At 47.4% G+C, this 20147-nt stretch overlaps 1 protein-coding gene across 1 annotated transcript in view; it reads right to left on the bottom strand.

Moving 5' to 3' along the window:
* Positions 1–931: 931 nt before the first annotated feature.
* LOC143782098 (mediator of RNA polymerase II transcription subunit 1-like) overlaps positions 932–20147 on the bottom strand; it is a 108191-nt gene continuing 88975 nt past the window's right edge. The window contains exons 16-17 of the mRNA XM_077269212.1: positions 2785–2893; positions 932–2406 (exon numbers count right to left, since the gene is read on the bottom strand). Of these exons, the coding sequence (XP_077125327.1) occupies positions 1041–2406; positions 2785–2893 (1475 nt within the window). The 3' untranslated portion in view covers positions 932–1040. The remainder of the gene's footprint in view (positions 2407–2784; positions 2894–20147) is intronic.

The following is a 20147-nucleotide window of genomic DNA, read 5'->3' as shown; positions in this document are numbered from 1 at the left end:
ATTCTCAAGTGCGGATTCCATCGTCTCTTTACATCAGGGGTGGGGAACCTCAGGCCCCAGGGCCATTTACGGCCTTCGATGACCTTTTATCAAGCCCCGAGCAGATTCTCAGGGACCGCATTCTTGGGCAGGGAGGTGTATTTTGATTACAACCAGCTCATTAATTTCTTCTTGCTCTGCTAGCACACACATGCAGTGTTCACTACTGAACATTGAAGGGCATGCAATGAAAGATTACGTCCTAAAACAAGTGCCAGAGAGGATGTACTTTGTGGGCGGAGTTTGTACGGCCCCCGAAGGATGGCATAAACATCCAAATGGCCCTTGGCAGGAAAAAAAAAAAAAAAAAAAAAAAAAAAGATTCCCCACCCCTGCTTTACATAAATTAAATGGATATGCTGCCAACAAGCAATGTGTCATTTGGAAATCATCCGAATTGTATTGCATCTTTTATGAGATTACTGTACTTTACGAACAGCATCTGGGAATATCAAATGGTTATTTGAGCAATTGTTTCACTGTGTAAGTGGCCCTGAAAGAGAACGTGTCAATCACATGCAGTACAATCTGTGGAAAGCATGGGATAGAGAAGGAGAAGCGGAGGCAAATAATATACTGAATCTTTTCAAACAATCCCTTATAACTCAGATTTTATTCATTGAAGTGCCTGGTGTTTGTTTACATACGAGTCCGGTGGCTGGTTCTATTCGGTGGCTGACCGATATCGCTGCATGCACAGACATAGAGAATACTGTCCATTACTGATTAGGACCACCCCTGGACTCATGCATAAAAATGACATGGATTTGTGTGACTAAAACAAAATGTTTTACGGATACTTTACCAACAAAATGTATATCAATCAGATCAGCTCCTCCTGCTCTATACCATGCTGCCTGCAAATCAAATACCATTTTCAACATGACATATTCCCTTCTAAGCCTTAATTTGACTTTTACTTTTTTGGGTGCAGCAGAAACACACAACACAACAAGTGTCATTTATCATGCAAAGAGTTCCATTTCATAGTTTATTTGATATTAACAGCTATCATCCATTTCATGCTCAGACATGCATCCTTGCACCACTACTCCTGAAACACTTGAGTTGAGCTCTTCTGTAATACTTAAACTCAGATCGTCGGCAATACTGGAATTTGGATCCTCAGCTTCATTGGAGCTTGAAACTTCATGCATAATAGGACTGAGTTCCTGTATAATGCTGGAACTTGGTTCTTCAGAAACACTAGAATAAGATTCCTCAACAACACTAGAGTTATGTTCCTCTATTAAACTAGAACTGATTTCGGAATGGTGATAATAGAGGTCTTCTCCTGTGTAGCTGGAATTTAGTTCTACAGTTTGAGAGGAACTAGATCCATGCAAGTCACCTGAATGTACACTACCACCATCTTCATCATCATGAAATATACCCTCATTATGATCATAGTCCTCATTGTTGGGGATATTTGTAAAGGTTGGCCCTGCATCTTGTGCCATGTCATGTCGCTGTTCAATTTCAGCCTCTTCATGGTGTTCATTGTCCTTGGTTGCACATTTTATCTCCATATGTTTGGAAGCTTTTATTTCCTGCGTCTTCTTAAAGATAGTTAACATAACCTCATTATTATCATTGTCCTCATTTTTGGGGATATTTGTGAAGGTTGGCCCTGCATCTTGTGCCATGTCATGTGGTTGCTCAATTTCAGCCTCTTCTTGGTATTCATTGTCCATGGTTGCACATTTTATCTCCATATGTGTGGAAGCTTTAATTTCCTGCGTCTTCTTAAAGATAGTTAACATACCCTCATTATTATCATAGTCCTCATTTTTGGGGATATTCGTAAAGGTTGGCCCTGCATTTTGTCCCATGTCATGTGGTTGTTCAATTTCAGCCTCTTCTTGGTATCCATTGTCCATGGTTGCACATTTTATCTCCATATGTTTGGAAGCTTTAATTTGATGAGTCTTCTTAAAGATAGTTAAAATACCCTCATTTTTATCATAGTCCTCATTTTTGGGGATATTCGTAAAGGTTGGCCCTGCATCTTGTCCCATGTCATGTGGTTGGTCAATTTCAGCCTCTTCTTGGTATTCATTGTCCATGATTGCACATTTTATCTCCATGTGTTTGGACGCTTTCATTTCCTGCGTCTTCTTTACGATAGTTAACACACCCTCATTGAGATCATAGTCCTCATTATTGGGGATATTCGTAAAGGATGGCCCTGCATCTTGTGTTATGTCATCATGTGGTTGTTCAATTTCAGCTTCTTTTTGGTATTCTGAACAAAGTGGGGGCAGAATATTGTTCATGGTAGCACATATTATATCCATGTTTTCAGAACCTTTAATTTCCTGCATCTTCCTAAAGATAGCCCTCATTGTTAAGGGAATTGACATGCAACTGAGAAAGAAAATGAGATAATTCATGGCTTGCTTACAATTAATCAGTTATTTTTTCATCATTTCTATAGAATTAAATTTTGACATTGGAATATCTATAAATAAACAATGTCACATTGAGAAAACTTTGATCATGTTATGGCATATGCTGGCCATATCCCACAATGTATAACCATTGAAATTTCTGTATGAAGCGGATACATATTGAAGCATTTATTATCCACCTATTAGACAAAGTGCAGATCAGAAGAGTATTGACAGTGGAGACCCCAATCAATCATCATTTTGCTCAGTGCCATAGACTAACTATTTGATATTACAATGATGCTTGTACCTGAAAATTGTAGAATGGGATGGCCACAAAATAGTATGTAGTTACCTTTCTAGAACTTTCATGATGAATTCAGTGTTGCAAGGTGAAGGTGGGTCTGATGGGTTAGTGTAGAGGCTGCACATCAATTTCCTGTGACTCAAGACATCAACGACAACTATAGAAACATGTGAAAGGTTACTTTTCACAGGTCAAGCTCGATAGAAGAATATCAAGTACAATGGTCTCAATGTCATTTTTTTTGCATTTCTCAATTTTAAACCTACGTATAATTGAATGTTGTATTTATAGTTAAAGAAGACCGGTCACCAAGTTAAATGAAAGTTTTTGCTCCCTTCCCCCCCGATGCTTCCCCTGATTATTCTGTTTATTTTGTTTTTTTAATTCACCATTATTGTTCCAGAGATGTGGCCATTTTTTCTTTACTAGTATTTTTTTCTTGGCTTTACCAAAGGTGTACTGCACAAAACAAAATAATGCAAAGCAGCCTGAAGACATCCCAGAGAATCCTGTGACCAATGCCTCCTCTGTAAAGGCCATAGAAATTAGCACCAAATAAAAAGGCCCATATCTCTGGAACTGTATGGCAGATTTAACCCCTTCATGACCTTTGACATACCAATACATCATGGTTGGATAGGGGTTCCAGACCTTTTACTTATGGGTAAGTCATGACGATTGTGTGGGGTACAGGAGCTGTATCCACGCGATCGCCACAAGGAGTTCTGTTTATGTAATAGCTGAGCTCCGACTGTCACGACCAGGAGCAGTGACTGCATGCCTCGGGGCCATTTAACCCCCTAAATGCTGCAATTGATAGCAATCGCAGCATTTAGAAGGCTGTTAGAAGGCGATGGCTCCCTCTTCGTTCCAATCAGCGCCCCGCAACGTCATCATAAGGGTCCAATTATTGCCATGGCAACCCAAAGTAGTTATGACGATCTCCGGGTCTGTCAGCCATGAAGGCCTTGTTAGACTATGCCAGGAGCAAAGTCTAAGAGACATCGGTCAGTGCAGCACTGACAGTTATGATGCATTTCCACCAGGATTTACATATAAATCTCTGACATATACAATTCAGACGGAACCGCTGCCGAAACATTTCCTATAATGAGGCAGATGGAGTCACTGTGGACGCCGTCGGACCTATGATCCGGCGGTGTCCATCCTTTTAGACGTGCATAAAATCGTGGACGGCTACAGTTTTGTGCACTTCTGAAAAGAAGGACATCGCTTAACAGGGGCCACACAGATTCTAGAATAAGGCCGGGGTCACACTAGTGTATCACATCTGATGAGAGATGCCAATAACACTCGACTCCAGCTCTGCTGCGAGTGTGAGCAGAGTGTCAGTGCTCTGAGCTCCGATCCTCTCACTCCGCTTCCACACCACTTTCCGGCAGCAACTATGTGATGTCATCCTCCAGGACCAGGTAAGGTGGTTGTTAGAAAGGGTGACCGATACTAACAGTGTCCCGAGAGCTCTATTGCACCAAACATGTCCAAACCTAGGACAGATCATGTTTATCGAACTGCCCTGGTTAACCTTAGGTAAATGCAGGATTCAATAGGTTTTGCCCATTAACACTTCTGGCACTGTCAGATTTACACTTCTGGCAAAGCTTGTGCACTGCTCACCCGAATTTTGCTCTTGGTGCAGGAAAACCTAGATCCGCTTCTGTTTTGATGGAAGAAAATTATTGCATAATATTGCAAAAGGCACAACTAGTATGGTTGGAAGATGAATAGATGTTGTATGCAGATTTCTTTGCATATAATGACCCTTTGTTGATCGGTTTTACTATTGTCACTAATAAACCGAGCAGATGAATATCACCAATTGTAAACAGTTTAAATGACCATTGTACTTTCAAAACAGCTTTATCACATTTAATACATTATATGATAAATAGGCAATCTGTATATCAATATTTAAAATGTTGTAGTCTTATCCCACCTCCCAAATAAATAAATCATTCACTCTCGTGTCTCAACTGTAGGATGCTAGCAGGTGGGTAGGAAGCAGTGACACACATGACTGCGTATCCCAAGATTGGTCCTTCGAGATGCCGCATAATACCTACCCTCGACCACATTCCCCCCCAAGATATATTTCTTAACCTCAATTAAGACATGACAAATTATTTCTTTGGATAATTTGGCCACAGCGGCCATTTTATTAACAAAACAAACATAAATAACACCATTTATACATTTGTATAAAAACTTGAGGGGAGGGTTCTTGGAGCTAATAAATCTGGCACCTAATAGGCAAAAGCCCAAACCAACTTTTAAAATGAAAACCTTCTTTACCCTCAGCCGTAACCACCAGCTCAAGGGCACCATGTAACCCGTTTTCCAGGCAAACAAACCCCAAAGCTCCCGAGGTAAACTCCCCGTCCAGAGCCAGTAAACCAAAGCCAGATCAGCCCCATAAAACACCAACTCCAAGAACCCTGCCCCCCGCCAACCACGAGCAGCACTGAACACCTCAGGCTCGCGAGAGTGCCCCACCACCGCCATGGCTCTCTCAACACCTTCCTGTATGGCCAACATCCACAAGTCCAGACCAATATCGTTCAAATGAACGCCATCATGCCTCCAAAAATTTCCCACACCAGCCTCCAATTCAAAATGCCGAACTGCCACACCCCCATTCCGGGAGCTTGCCACGGCCCTGTTCAGCTTCACCCGGGCCCTATTGATCCCCTAAAGGGAACTTACCACCCTCCACGTTTTCCTGGGCACGATGTCAGACCAAACCGTCACCATCCCTGGAAAGGATACCCACAATCTCAAAAAATCAAAACGGATATCCCGAATCAACTCTCGTACCGGCTTAGACCCCAAATCATTCCCACCCAAATGCACCACAACAATGTCCGGGGAACGATCCAAACTAGCAGCGTGGGCAAATAGTATCCTGCACCACAACATGCCCCGAAAACCCAACCATCGGACCACCACCGCATCTCTCTTAAAACCCAGTTGCCTACCATCAGCACAAATCGCACCTCAATGCACAATAGAGTGTCCAAATATCCAGGCCAGCAGTGGGGTCCGACCTGCAAAATACAACAACAATACCCACCAAACAAGTAACCAACATCAATGTCGAACATAAAACAAATACCGATTAGACGACCACCTGCCAATACGCCGAATAACTTCCGGCCCCAAACCCAAACCAGCAGCCTCAGATGCCGCCCCAATTCAAAACGAGTGTGACCCAAAGGAATATGGGTCAAGGCCTAACGATGTCAGCCCTTTTCTCAATACCACCGTGAACTGAAACCGCGACAAAAACTCACCTTGTCGGTGCCGTAAAAGTGGGCCAGACCTGTCAGGCCACAAACCCCAATAATCCTCCAAACACCGATGAGGGCACATCAAACCCCAAACCACCTTCCCTAAAACCACACGTTTTCCTTTACCCAACTGATCGGTCTTTGACCGCCTAATCCAAAAGGCGATTCCACCAGCCCAAAATTCTACATCCTCTGCTAACAAACCCCCCGCTTTAAACCGATTAGGGGACACCAACTGTCCGAGTCTCAAAGGCCAATGAAAACACCAAGCAAAACAAAACAGCCTCGAAATGAGAACTACAACGTCCCCCCAACGCCTCCCCCAAATGCTCCAACGTCCCAAAAGATGACGCGCATTGCAAGTTGACGAACCCTTCCGAAAACCTTTTAACGCCTGCCGATCCTTAGTAACATCCACGGAACCCTGAAGCTTAAAACCAAAAGCCAAACCAGCTATAAATTTATTCAGCTTTGACACCGACCAACCCCATTCCTCCGCCGACCCAATCAAAAGCAAAATCGCCATCACCTTGTCACCATCTGATTCAACCGAACCCAACTGTTCCAACCACCCTTCCCACATATGCCATGCTGATTCGTAACCTGACCACGTCCTTCCCGACACCGAGGCCTGTATCAACCGACCTCCTCGTCCGCAACAATCCGCCACAAATGAGAAGGGCATGTTGTTCCTGCATCCTCCGCTTCTGGAGCGAACTCCCGAAAACGCTCCCACTGCAAACGAGACAAAGCATCAGCTATAGTTTTGAACGCCAGGAACATGTACCGCTGAAATCCAAGTATTCAACTCCAGGCACCGCAAAACTAACTCCCGAAGCAGTCTGATTACCGGGGGAGAGGAAGAAGAAAGACTATTAATCACCGCCACCACGCTCAAATTATCGCAATGGAAACGTACCCGCCTATGCTGGAACGTACGACCCCAAATAAACACCGAAACCACAATTGGAAAAAGCTCAAGCAACGCCAAATTTTTAGTTAAACCAGATGCACACCACCAATCAGGCCATCCGCCAACACTCCATTTTCCTGCACAATAGACCCCATAGCCAACACTGCCAGCTGCGTCCGTAAAAATTTTGCAATCAAAATCATTCAAATCTTCCTGTTGAATCAAAGCCCGGCCGTTATAATTATCCAAAAAATGCCGCCAGATGACTAAATCCTCCCTATGCTCCTTATTCAAACGTATGAAATGATGTGCGGACCGCACTCCCGCAGTCGCCCTGGACAATCTCCTACAAAATATTCTGCCCATAGGCATGATACGGCACGCAAAATTCAAACGCCCCAACAGCGACTGCAACTCTTAACGTAACCTTGCACAACTTTTCACATCTCAGCACCTCCTGCCGTAAAGCCAACAACTTCTCCTCAGGTAACCTGCACTCCATCCTCTCCGAGTCTATGAGAATACCCAGAAAACTCAAAACCGTGCACGGGCCCTCCGTTTTTTCCCGCGCCAAAGGCACACCAAACTGTCCTGCCACCCATTCCATGCTAGCCAACAAATTTCCACACAACAAAGAATCTGGCGGGCCGACAAACAAAAAATCATCCAAGTAGTGGATGACAGATGAAACCTGGGAAACATCCCGAACAACCCACTCAAGAAAAGTACTAAAGGACTCAAACAGTGAGCATGAAATCAAACAACCCATAGGCAAACACCTATCCAAATAAACCCCCCCCCGTTCCAAAAACATCCTAACAACGGGATACTATCGGGGTGAACCGGAAGCAATCGGAAAGCCGACTCAACATCTGTCTTAGCCATTAACGCGCCAGCTCCATACCTACGCACCCATTGTACCTCGGCATCAAAAGAAGTATATACCACAGAACAAAGCTCCTCAGCGATGCCATGAGTAACTGACTGGCCCTTCGGATACGACAGATGCTGGATCAAACGAAACTTATTAGGCTCTTTTTTAGGGACAACCCCAAGAGGCGAAACAACCACCCCTTCCATCGGTAAAACACTAAACAGCCCCGCCATACGCCCTAACTCAACCTCCTTCGCCAATTTAGCCGTAACTACGTCCGCCCGTAAATTAGCCGACCTCAAATTCTTTTTTGAAAAAGGGATAGTATGAGCCGGATGGGGAATCCGAAAACCCTCAGAAAAACCGTCCCACAGTAGCCTCGCCTTTTCCTGATCTGGATACCTACTTAGATAAGGGGCCATCCTTTGAACCTTCACCAGAGTCACCCCCTTGACCGCCACCCACTGCTGGTTTACCCCTTGCTTTTTTAAAACATTTGGCGGCTCCATGTGAGGCCCCGCTGCAGTGAGAACATACATGCTTGAACTTGCATGTACTGCCAAATTTGCATTGGCCGTCACGGCACTGCCAACACGTCCCTGTTTTGTCCTTAGCCCCTTGTGACCCCTGTCCCCCAACTCCTTGTCCCGACTGCTGACCGCTACTCCCTCCCCCCCCATGAAAGGACTGCCCAAACCTCGTTGGAGCCATAACTTTCAACCACAACCCTATATCTTTTTGATCCAATTTTATCTCAGGCCTGACCGCCTTCCTTTGCCGAAACTGCTCATCATACCATAGCCAAGCCTGGCCCCCGTACGCCCTTTATGCCTCCCCTATAGCATCCAAGTAGCAAAACAGGCCCGAACAGTTCTCAGGAAACTTTTCCCCGATAACACTTGCCAAAATTGAAAACGCCTGCTGCCAATTCACAAACGTCTGCGGTATTAATCGCCAGCGTCTCTTTTCTTCCTCCTCCTTTTTACTATCCTCATTCTTACCCTTGTCTAAATTAAACTTCTCCAAAGGCAGGAGGGAGAAAATCTCCACATATTCATCTTTCCAAATTTTTTCTTTTATTTTTCTCTCTTTAAATGAGCCCCTAACGGCCCCTCAAAACATACATAAACCTCTCCCTTAGCTCTATCATCCAATTTAATAGTATCCCCTTTGTCCTTTTCCATTTGAACCGACACCCCTGCCGCCGACGCTTGCTTAACGCCACTCGCTCCATCAGACCCCACAACCACTCCTGCACCCTGGCCAGACGCAGGCAACCATGCACCTACCGGAGATGACCGCGCACTATCAAGGCCCCCCCATCCAATCTCCTCAAAATCTGAGACATAACCGCCAAATGCTCCCTGACCCCCCGGAACCCCAACAGTGCTAGCCCCTCCTCTCCCTGCCAAATCGACCCCCCCATACCAGCTATCCCCAGACCGAACTCCACTATCCATCACCGCAAAAGAATCAGCCTCATACTCCCGAAGCTGCGCAGGTGCTGTGTCCCCGCCAGCCGTGCGATCACCGAAGTTGCGTGGGTCACTCCCGGATCCGGAATCCTCCGCGCTGCTGTGTTGCTCCAGGCCCGCGACCCTGGCCTCCTCGTCACCAGGGGGACTGGAGCAGAAGAAGCGGACCTTTCCCTCGACCTTCTGGGCGACCTGGACCTGGCGGCTGCCAGCACGTCTCCAGGCCTGTCTTCCTGCTCGGCCCTGCCACGAGCCACAGCCTCTGCCGAACTGCGGCCCCTCCGAACTGGGCCAGGCTGAGGGGTTGAGATATGCCTGTCCATCGCCCTGCCTCTCGAAACGCCGGTCCAGCCAGGCACCTGGGGTGTGTCAGACCCCGGGATACCCGCCGCCGAACCACTGCTGCCATCGCTGCCGACCCTCCGCACCACCACTGCTCCCTAAAGGCTCCTTGTCGTCGCCGTCGCTGGCGCCACCGCGCGTGCAGCTCCGCGCCGGGTAATGCTCCTGCTCACCGCCGCCATGTTTGGCCTTTGAACCGGATCCACTGCCGGTACTTCTGGTGCGGCCGGCGCCTCACTTCGGGCCTGCACCGCTGCTGCTCCTGATCGCCAGAGGATTCCTGCCGTAGGGCGGGCCAAGGCGGGTTGGTGACCCGCGGCCTGCGCCCTCCGCAGGGTCCCGAGAGGGGCTCCGTGGCCTGCGTCTGCCGCGCGCTCCCAGCTCCGGGGACAAACGCTCCGGGGTACGGGTCCTCCTGGATCTGGTCCCCTGGACACCGGGGCCACCCAGTAAAGATGCCAGCTGTTCCTCCAGCCAGCCACCATGCCGGGACCGCGCCATCTCCCGCAACTGCCCCAAAATGGCTTTCACAGAGGACATCGTGCCCATCTTCACTCTCTGCTGACTAACAAGGTAATGCCCCCCTTTCCCGCACTTTTCCCCACAGGCCCCCACAGGCCCTACAAGCTACAGACCACCCCTTTCTTCTTTCCCCCTAGAACCAATCCCCACTGCCCTCACTTTATTTTTAAACGATGCTCCCCCAGTCCCCTTGGCAACGCAGTCATGGGGAGCTTTCGTTTAACTGCGTTCCTACAGCCCCCCCCCCCGCTGGAGACAGAGCAAAGGTTAACAGGTTCTTTATATATAGGAGCAGTAATTATACAAGCAGAGGGGTAAAGGATGTGATTGGAGGATGGGGGAAAGTCAAATGCAATAGAACGTAACAGGTTAACTTATCAGTCTCTGTGCGCTGAAGGAAGGTGGCTGGAAGATCCCTCGGCGGCGCGAGATGTCTCCGATCTGGTCCCACAGATGAGCGATGCACTTGCTTCTTGCGACGACGAAACCTCCGGGCTCTTCGGCATGCAATCTCCTGATCCGTATGCATGGAGAGGCAGAGGTGATAGTTGACAGCACAGAAGAAGAAACACAGAGTTCAGTGAGCAAGGCAGCAGTAGGTGCACACAGTCCAGCGTACACAGCCACAGGTCACTCCTCAGCAGGTGCGGCGCCCCAGTGGTATTTCTTTCCTCTTGGGGAGCTTCTGCTCCAATTTATTATATATAATAAATATATATATATTTATTTTCAGTTCCTGACAGAGCTCCAGACAAGAGTTCTGGAGGGAGTTCCAGACCAGAGTCTGAGGAAGATGGGAGGTTAAAGAAGCCATGCATGCCCTCAGAGCTGCAGCTCCCAGAAAGACATTGAAAGGCAGAATTGTATTACAGCGAGCGTGAAGGAAGTCGAAGCAAAGAAGAGGATACCAGAAGGGGACTAGCCCCGCTCAGGCTGCCTCCTTCTGAGGTGCAAAATCCCGGGAGCCGGAACACCGAGGGAGTAAGGACCTCTACGCCTTATTTCAGAGACCGGCAGGACAGCTAATTGCAGGTTACCTGTCCGCACCTACACCCAGGAGGCACGGTGCACCTACAGAGCCGGGTTATCTAAGAGACCCTATAAACAGGCTTAAGTCACCAGTAATATGGGTTTTGTCCTATCCTATATGGGGGACAGAGAGAGTGAAACATCGCATCTGTGAGACCCTTATGTGAAACCATAGGTAGTAAGGGACTACAACACCGCAGCGCAAAGGAAGGCTACTGATTTCCACCTGGACAAGGGAACTCTGGACTTGCCTCCAAACTGGCCTGCCTCGTGATCTGGTGCCCTGGACTGTGGATGCTGAAGTCTTCAGTAAAGGTAAAGAAAGTGCAACCTTGTGTCCTCGTTCTTCTTTGCGCCTCTCACCATACCACCATCTACATACTGGGAAGCCCTGGGGACATACTTCACCTGTGGGAAGGTATACCATCTAGCTGCCATAACATCACCCCAGCAGACCCCTTAAAGCAGCATTGGTCACCCTGACCGAATACCACAGGTGGCGTCATGAACATAAACTTTATCCCTTTAAAGACTTTTCCCTTTTATACGGACGTCCCAGGGCCACGGACCGGGTCAGCCACCGTGACATCCCCCTGTGAACCAAAGGACACAGTACATAGTACCCCACGAACTTAGGAGAACGATCCACAGGCACTGCAAGGATAGGACTAAGCGGTGCCTCCGCGGTGTTGAGTTGAGCGAAGGTCTGTACTCTATCCTGGTCACCACCTGGTGAGGAAGTCTCTCTGGGCTGAGGGTAGGATGCATCAGCAGTCTGGGGGTATAGGCACAGCTAGCGGGCGTTGGTCCGTGAAGAAGGAGTTAACCGTCTTACTATTCACAAGCTTGGTCCTCGCCAAGACGCCTTTCCTCTCAAATTGCTAGTCGGACCCGCCCCCATCAGTCAGGTGCCTTGTACTGCTGCGGTCAGCAATCTCTTCCCCCTGCACCACTGGTGACAGCCCTGACGTTCTGGCCCAGACACACAGGAAAGACCATTAACTTGGCTCTCCTCCCTACACTCCCCCGCTCTCTTTCCTCCCCATTCCAGGGGCGATACTCTTCAAGAAGTGTATGGCTGTCTTCTCTTTTTCTGTGCGAATTGTTGCCAGTAGTGTTGAGCGATACCGTCAGATACTTGAAAGTATCGGTATCGGAAAGTATCGGCCGATACCGGCAAAGTATCGGATCTAATCCGATACCGATACCCGATACCAATACAAGTCAATGGGACTCCAGTATCGGACGGTATCCCTGATGGTTCCCAGGGTCTGAAGGAGAGGAAACTCTCCTTCAGGCCCTGGGATCCATATTAATGTGTAAAAGAAAGAATTAAAATAAAAAATATTGCTATACTCACCTCTCCGACGCAGCCTGGACCTTACCGAGGGAACCGGCAGCGTTCTTTGCTTAAAATGCGTGCGTTTACTGCCTTCCGTGATGTCACGGCTTGTGATTGGTCGCGTCGCGGCCACATGGGCGGCACGCGACCAATCACAGCAAGCCGTGACGTAATTTTCAGGTCCTGAATGCCTAATTCTAGGCATTCAGGATTTGAAAATTACGTTACGGCTTGTGATTGGTCGCGTCGCGGTCAAATGGGCGACGCGACCAATCACAAGCCGTGACGTCACGGGAGGCAGGAAACACGCGCATTTTAAAATTACATCACGGCTTGTGATTGGTTGCGTGCCACCCATGTGACCGCGACGCGACCAATCACAGCAAGCCGTGACGTAATTTTCAGGTCCTGAATGCAGAATTAGGCATTCAGGACCTGAAATTACGTCATGGCTTGCTGTGATTGGTCGCGTCGCGGCCACATGGGCGGCACGCGACCAATCACAAGCCGTGACGTCACGGAAGGCAGTAAACGCGCGCATTTTAAGCAAAGAACGCTGCCGGTTCCCTCGGTAAGGTCCAGGCTGCGTCGGAGAGGTGAGTATAGCAATATTTTTTATTTTAATTCTTTCTTTTACACATTAATGTTGTTTCGATACCGATACCCGATACCACAAAAGTATCGGATCTCGGTATCGGAATTCCGATACCCGCAAGTATCGGCCGATACCCGATACTTGCGGTATCGGAATGCTCAACACTAGTTGCCAGACAAAATTCTCTTAGTCATAGCGATTGGGAGGTTAGCCAGCTGTTGTTCGCTCAGAGCATCTCAGTTCAGAAGAAGTAGTGGGGCCGAATCTGGCTGAGGGGGAAGACCCATGGGGGAGCTTGCATCCTCTGGTTCCAACGTCTCAGAGCTTAATCCTTCACCCCCTTCTTCGTCCTCTGCTTCTACCGGCATATGGACCATTTCAGGAGCCTCGGGTTTCTCTTCTACGCAAACAGGGTTCTTGGACAAAGCAGGGTCGGAGCATATTTCGATGAAGAATTCGAGTGGGGGCATCTTCTTTTCCTTCAGATTGAACTTCGTAGACCGGTCCCTCTGGACTAACTCTTCTCTTCACCCGATACAGGTCTTTCTCCCAACAATTTTCCAGCTTGTCTTGAGGGCGTTTCTCCCGCACCAAGATGCGATCTCCAGCTCGAAACTCTGTTGCTCTGGATGAGGTTCTCTCTGCATGTGCAGCGTCCCAGAGTCCTGGTCGTTGCAGTAATGTCGCTCTGCCACTAAGGGGAGTGATGTTACGTCTGACTGCACTAAAGGAGTTCACCTGACCAGGTAACACTCACACTACACTTCACACTCCGGCCACCAGGGGGAGTGGTTCTATCTAGTAGGCCACTCCTCACACTCTGGTAAAACTGGGGGTTGGACAGGAAGACGGGGAGAAGTAACTGGGAAGAGCTAGAGAGGACCTGTCAGGGATGGGAACCTGACAGATTCCTAAGAAAGGACAAAAAGTGAGAAAACGGGAATACAGCAAAGAGGCGATAGGACCAGAAGGAGTCGTGCTGTAAGATCGAGGCAACATCCTTCTGAGGCACAAACAGTCGGTGGCCGGAAGGCCAAAAAAGTAAGAGACTTTAAGCATTACTTCAAACCACGGCAGGACAGCCAATTATAGGTTGTCTGTCTCACCCAAAATCACCTAAGCAGACAACGGAGGCAACTGTGGGAGAGGGGCGACTCTAGGGTCCCGGAAGAACTCCAGGCCTACGCCGTCATACGGGTGCGTCCTAACCATATCATCTGGGGGACAGAGAGAACGAACATCAGAGACAGACAATCAGTTGTGAGGACTATCCTGGGGTGTTCAGCAGGGAAGGACTACAACACACAGGCGCTAGAAGGTAGACACTGATTCCCACCTGCAAAGGGAACTCCGGATGTGCCATTGGACCGGCCGGTCTCAGCCAGCCCTGTTAACAGTGCTCTGGATGGGGTACCTCCAAACCTTCAGTAAAAAGGTAAAGAGACTGCAACCTGGTGCCTTGTTATTTACTGCGACCCGCACCGCACCATATCATCATCACCATCCACACCTTTCATTGAACGCCCCTCAGCAGGGTCACAGACCGGGTCTAGCCACCGTGACAACCCCAGAACAGAGACTCAGAGGCCCGGTACCGGGTACCCCTCGGCCCTGCGGCAGTGGGGGCGCTCCACATGCTCTAGCTCCTATAACCTGGTCTGGACCAACCGGTGTAACGTCTGCAGGCGATGTGTAGCTCTTGCAAGGCATATTGAGCCATGGTCTCGCCCTCCTTCTGCATCCTACTAAAAAAGTCGTCTTCTCAGTTCCCCTACATCTGTGGTGTCCCAGTGTGTCTACTCTAAGATCTGTAGCACCTTATTAAAGGTATCCCGGTCTCGTGGGGTCTGTAACATTACTGAATCCCTGGCTTTTCCGTCCAGAGCCATAATAGCCACCTCAGCCTCCAGCGCAGGGGTAATGAGGTGAATTCTCATCATGCCTCTAAGTCGCTCAGTCCAGCTCCAAAGCATAGCGTTGTTCCCAGTGAACTTGGGCAAATTGCTCAGTATGGCCCCCAAAGAAAGGCTAGTGTTGGGGCCACCCCCAACTGCTTGGTCTGCCACCTGCATTCTATTAGACTATATCCTGCCCACTACTCTACTTGTAGGATGCTAGCAGGTGCGTAGGATGCAGTGACACACAGGAGACTGAGCAAGGGTTAACAGGTTCTTATATATATATATATATATATATATATATATATATATATATATATATATATATATATAGGAGCAGTAATTATACAAGCAGAGGTGTAAAGGATGTGATTGGAGGATGAGAGAAAAGTCAAATGCAAAAGAATGTAACAGGTTAACTTATCAGTCTCTGTGCGCTGGAGGAAGGTGGCTGGAAGATCCCTCGGCAGAGCGAGATGTCTCCGATCCGGTCTTGCAGATGAACAATGCACTTTCTCCTTGCGATGACGAATCCTCCGGGTTCTTCGGCACGCCATCTCCTGATCCGTGCGCACTGTGAGGTAGAGGTGATGGTCGGCGACACAGAAGAAGAAGCAGAGAATTCAATGAGCAAGGCTGCAGTAGGAGAACACAGTCCAGCAGACTAAGGGGTGCCTCCGTGGTGGTGAATGGAGCGAAGGTCCATACTCTATCCTGATCACTGCCCGGTGAGGAAGTCTCTTTGAGCAGAGGGTAGGACACGTCGACAAGACAGCATAGGGGGTGGCAGCACCATTTGTCTCCCTTTTTGAGCACGTAGGCACTCATCTCTCTGCACAAGCAGGTCCCCTGATGATTGGCTTGGAGGAAATGCGTCGGGACTGACTACAGGGAGAGTGCAGGGCATGTTATTGCAGGGGTAGCTGTGGACTGCCCTTGTAAGGGCGGGAGCTCTGGGGTTAGTTTATTTGTAGCCCCATAGGGAATGACAGGGTATTGTCGTCCCTACTTATCAAGATCAGGATTACTCCCTGACCAGAGGCTTTCCGGTGCTCCTGCCCATTCATCTTGAAACCGGTGAGATTGTTCCTTTACCGTTCTACTGTGTTAATCACTAGCAATACCTTTGCTGCATTTTTTTAAAAAATAGTGATAATTTTCTTGCATGTAACCATCTGTATGTAGTATGGCCCTGCCACTCATGTGTAAATGATTTTGGTAGTTGTGGCTTTAACCATACTTTGGTCAGCGTTCACTCCGCAAGTACTAATGCAGGCGGAGTTGTTTTGAATCCTAATTGGGGTTTTTGGTTAGGTCTCATGGTGGGACCCTACCCCATTTTTTATAACACTTTGGGTGACATTGTTTTTACTTTTATCTATTTAATACGAGTAAAAGTTACGTTTTAGTCCATTTCTGCTGTTTATCTTGTTATCAATTGGTGGATATATCTGCTGAATTTACACATTTAGTATAGATTTTGCTATTTTCTGCAGAGGGTAGGACACGTCGACAGTCCGGCTAGCTGGGGGCATAGGCAGAGCTAGCGGGCGTGGGTCCGTGAAGAGGGAGTTAACGTCTTACTACTCACAAGCTCGGTCCCCGCCAAGGGTCCTGCCTTCCCGCTCAAATTGTTATTTAAGTCGGACCCACCCCCATCAGTCAGGTGCCCTGTACTGCTGACACCTACTGCCACTAATAACAATGAGGGCAGAAGCAGTGGATGGGAGTATTCATCAGCCGCTCCTCTGCTGTAAATAAAGAAAAAAAAAACAAAAAAAAAAAAACTTGTGTTGGTTCCCCTGTATTTTTGATACCCAGCCAGCTGCAACCCTCAGCTGTCAGCTTCAGTGAGGCTGGTTATCAAGAATAGAGGGGTGCCCATGCTGTATTTTTTATTTAAATAAATAATTTAAAAAAATGATGTCATGAGGTCCCCCTATTTTTGACAACCAGCCTTGCTAAAGCAGACAGCTGGGGGTTGGTGTTCTTAGGCTCGTAAGGGACTATGGATATGGACCCCCATCCCTCTTAAAAATAGCAGCCCGCAGCCGCCCAGAAAAGGCACATCTATTTGATGCACCAATTCTGATGCTTTGCCCTGCTATTCCCACTTGCCTTGTAGCGGTGGCAAGTGGGGTTCATATTTGTGGGGTTGATGTCCCCTTTGTATTGTCAGGTGACATGAAGCCCACGGATTCCCACTGCACTTGCGCTGACATCACATAGGTGAAGTGAGTTCACTGGCTGTGAACTCGCAGGACTTGTCTGACTGCATCACGAGCAAGAGAACTTTTCTCATGCTCACGGTGCCCTCAGACAGGGAATAGCTGTTCACAGGCAGACACAGAGCACACAGAGCTCAGTATCTACTGCATGACAGGCTGCATGGTCGCATTTCTGCGAAAAGGTGAGGAATATAGTTGGGTTTGACCAGGGGATCGGGGGAATGTGCGAGGTTGTAAATATGGTTTAATTAAGATTATTAAAGAAGTCTGTTTCAATTAAAGGACTTTTTTTCTGGGTGTCTGTTTTCATACAATGCGATTATGGGGTTAGTAATGGGGGAGTCTTATTGAGGCCTCTCCATTACCAACCTCGGGGCCTCGTGTAGCGGGGTCGAAACGTTGCACCACTTGGTGCTGGATTAACCCCTTAATGACAGCCAATACGTCTTTTAACTGACCTGAGATATAAGAGAATAGCATCCCCCCATACAGGTGACAATCCAGCAGCTGTCAGCTGTACACTATAGCTGGCAAGTTGCTGTATCAGCTACGATCAGTGTTTGCACCGTCCAAATCTGTTTAACCCCTTAGATGCTGCTGTCAATAGTGACCACATCGTTATAATTGGTAAACAGAGTGTGGGGGCTTCCTCTTTATCCAAATTGGTGCCCTCAGATCACAATTGTGTGGTCCTGATGTTTGCCATGGCAATTCATGACCAAATAGTGGCCTTGGTGTCTGACTGTCATGCCACTTTGCATTAATTCCTGTAAAGCACCTGAAGGGTAAGGCTGGGTTCACATTTTGTTTTGGCAGTCCATTAGATGGACTACGTTACACCGCGGCATAACGCGGTGTAACGTAGTCAGTAGTGTTGAGCGATACCGTCCGATACTTGAAAGTATCGGTATCGGAAAGTATCGGCCGATACCGGCAAAGTATCGGATCTAATCCGATACCGATACCAATACAAGTCAATGGGACTCAAGTATCGGACGGTATCCCTGATGGTTCCCAGGGTCTGAAAGAGAGGAAACTCTCCTTCAGGCCCTGGGATCCATATTAATGTGTAAAATAAAGAATTAAAATAAAAAATATTGCTATACTCACCTCTCCGACGCAGCCTACACCTTACCGAGGAAACCGGCAGCCTTGTTTGCTTAAAATGCGCGCGTTTACTGCCTTCCGTGACGTCACGGCTTCTGATTGGTCGCGTGCCGCCCATGTGACCGCGACGCGACCAATCACAACAAGTCGTGACGCAATTTTCAGGTCCTGAATGCCTAGAATTAGGCATTCAGGACCTGAAAATTACGTCACGGCTTGTGATTGGTCGCGTCGCGTCACATGGGCGGCACGCGACCAATCACAAGCCGTGACGTAATTTTCAGGTCCTGAATGCCTAGAATTAGGCATTCAGGACCTGAAAATTACGTCACGGCTTGTTGTGATTGGTCGCGTCACGGTCACATGGGCGGCACGCGACCAATCAGAAGCCGTGACGTCACGGAAGGCAGTAAACGCGCGCATTTTAAGCAAACAAGGCTGCCGGTTTCCTCGGTAAGGTGTAGGCTGCGTCGGAGAGGTGAGTATAGCAATATTTTTTATTTAATTCTTTATTTTACACATATTGATCCCGATACCGATTCCCGATACAACAAAAGTATCGGATCTCGGTATCGGAATTCCGATACCGCTAAGTATCGGCCGATACCCGATACTTGCGGTATCGGAATGCTCAACACTAGTAGTCAGTTAACGCCGCCATTAAGTTCTATGTCGAACGCATCGCTAGCGCACGCCCACAATGGGTGTGCGCTAGCCATGTGCCATCATTGAGTGACGGACCCTGGGACGTGGGCTGCAGCGTTTCCGGGTCCGTCACTGCTAGCGCAGATAAAGCATCTGCTAGCTCTATCTGCGCTAGCGATGTGACACATCGGCACTTGTGTTAACAGCAGCCCGTTAACGTATGTGTTGAACGGACTGCTGTTAACGCAGTGTGAACCTAGCCTTAATAAACTACCTGACAGCATTGTTCAATATGTCAGGGGGTACTGTTTTTAAGATGGTATCACGTTTGGGGGTTTCCCAATATATGAGACCCCTAAAGTCATTTCAAACATGGATAAAGCCCCTAAAAAAAAATTCCTTGAAAAAATGAAAAAGTGCTGCTACATTTTTAAACCTCCTAAAATGCTAACAAAATAAAATAACATTTTACAAATGGTGCTGATGTAAAGCCGACATGTGGGAAATGTTATTTATTAATGGTTTGCTGTGGTATGACCATCAGGATTGAAGGGATAATCATTCAAATTTAGAAAATTGCAAATTTAACATTTTTCTCAAATTTTTGATTTTTTTTTTATAAATAAACAAAACAGACTTACATTATACATTATGATGGTAAATTTGTCATTGGTCAGATTTCAAAAATTTGGCTCTGTCACTAAGGGGTTAAAATCCACAATTTTTCCTTGAACTGGAGTGTAGATAGATAGATAGATAGATAGATAGATAGATAGATAGATAGATAGATAGATAGATAGATAGATAGATAGACAGACAGACAGACAGCTCTGGCAAAAATTAAGAGACAACTGCAAAATGTTCAGTTTGTCTGATTTTTCCCTTTATAGGTATATTTTTGAGTAAAATGTAAATTGTTCTTTTATTCTATAAACTTGTCTCAGAATTTCCAAGCAGTAATATTTGTATTTTTTTCTGACAAAGAAAAATGGTCAAAATTAAAAAAAAACAAAAACACAGTGCTTTCAGACCTCAAATAATGCGAAGAAAACAAGTTCATAATCATTTAGAAACAATACTAATGTTTTAACTCAGGAAGAGTTCAGAAATCAAGATTTTGTGGAATAACCATG

The sequence above is a fragment of the Ranitomeya variabilis genome, chromosome 6 (assembly GCF_051348905.1).
Source record: "Ranitomeya variabilis isolate aRanVar5 chromosome 6, aRanVar5.hap1, whole genome shotgun sequence".
Lineage (NCBI taxonomy): Eukaryota > Metazoa > Chordata > Amphibia > Anura > Dendrobatidae > Ranitomeya > Ranitomeya variabilis.
The sequence above is the reverse complement of the archived record's forward strand: the minus strand, read 5'-3'. Positions and strand labels throughout refer to the sequence as shown.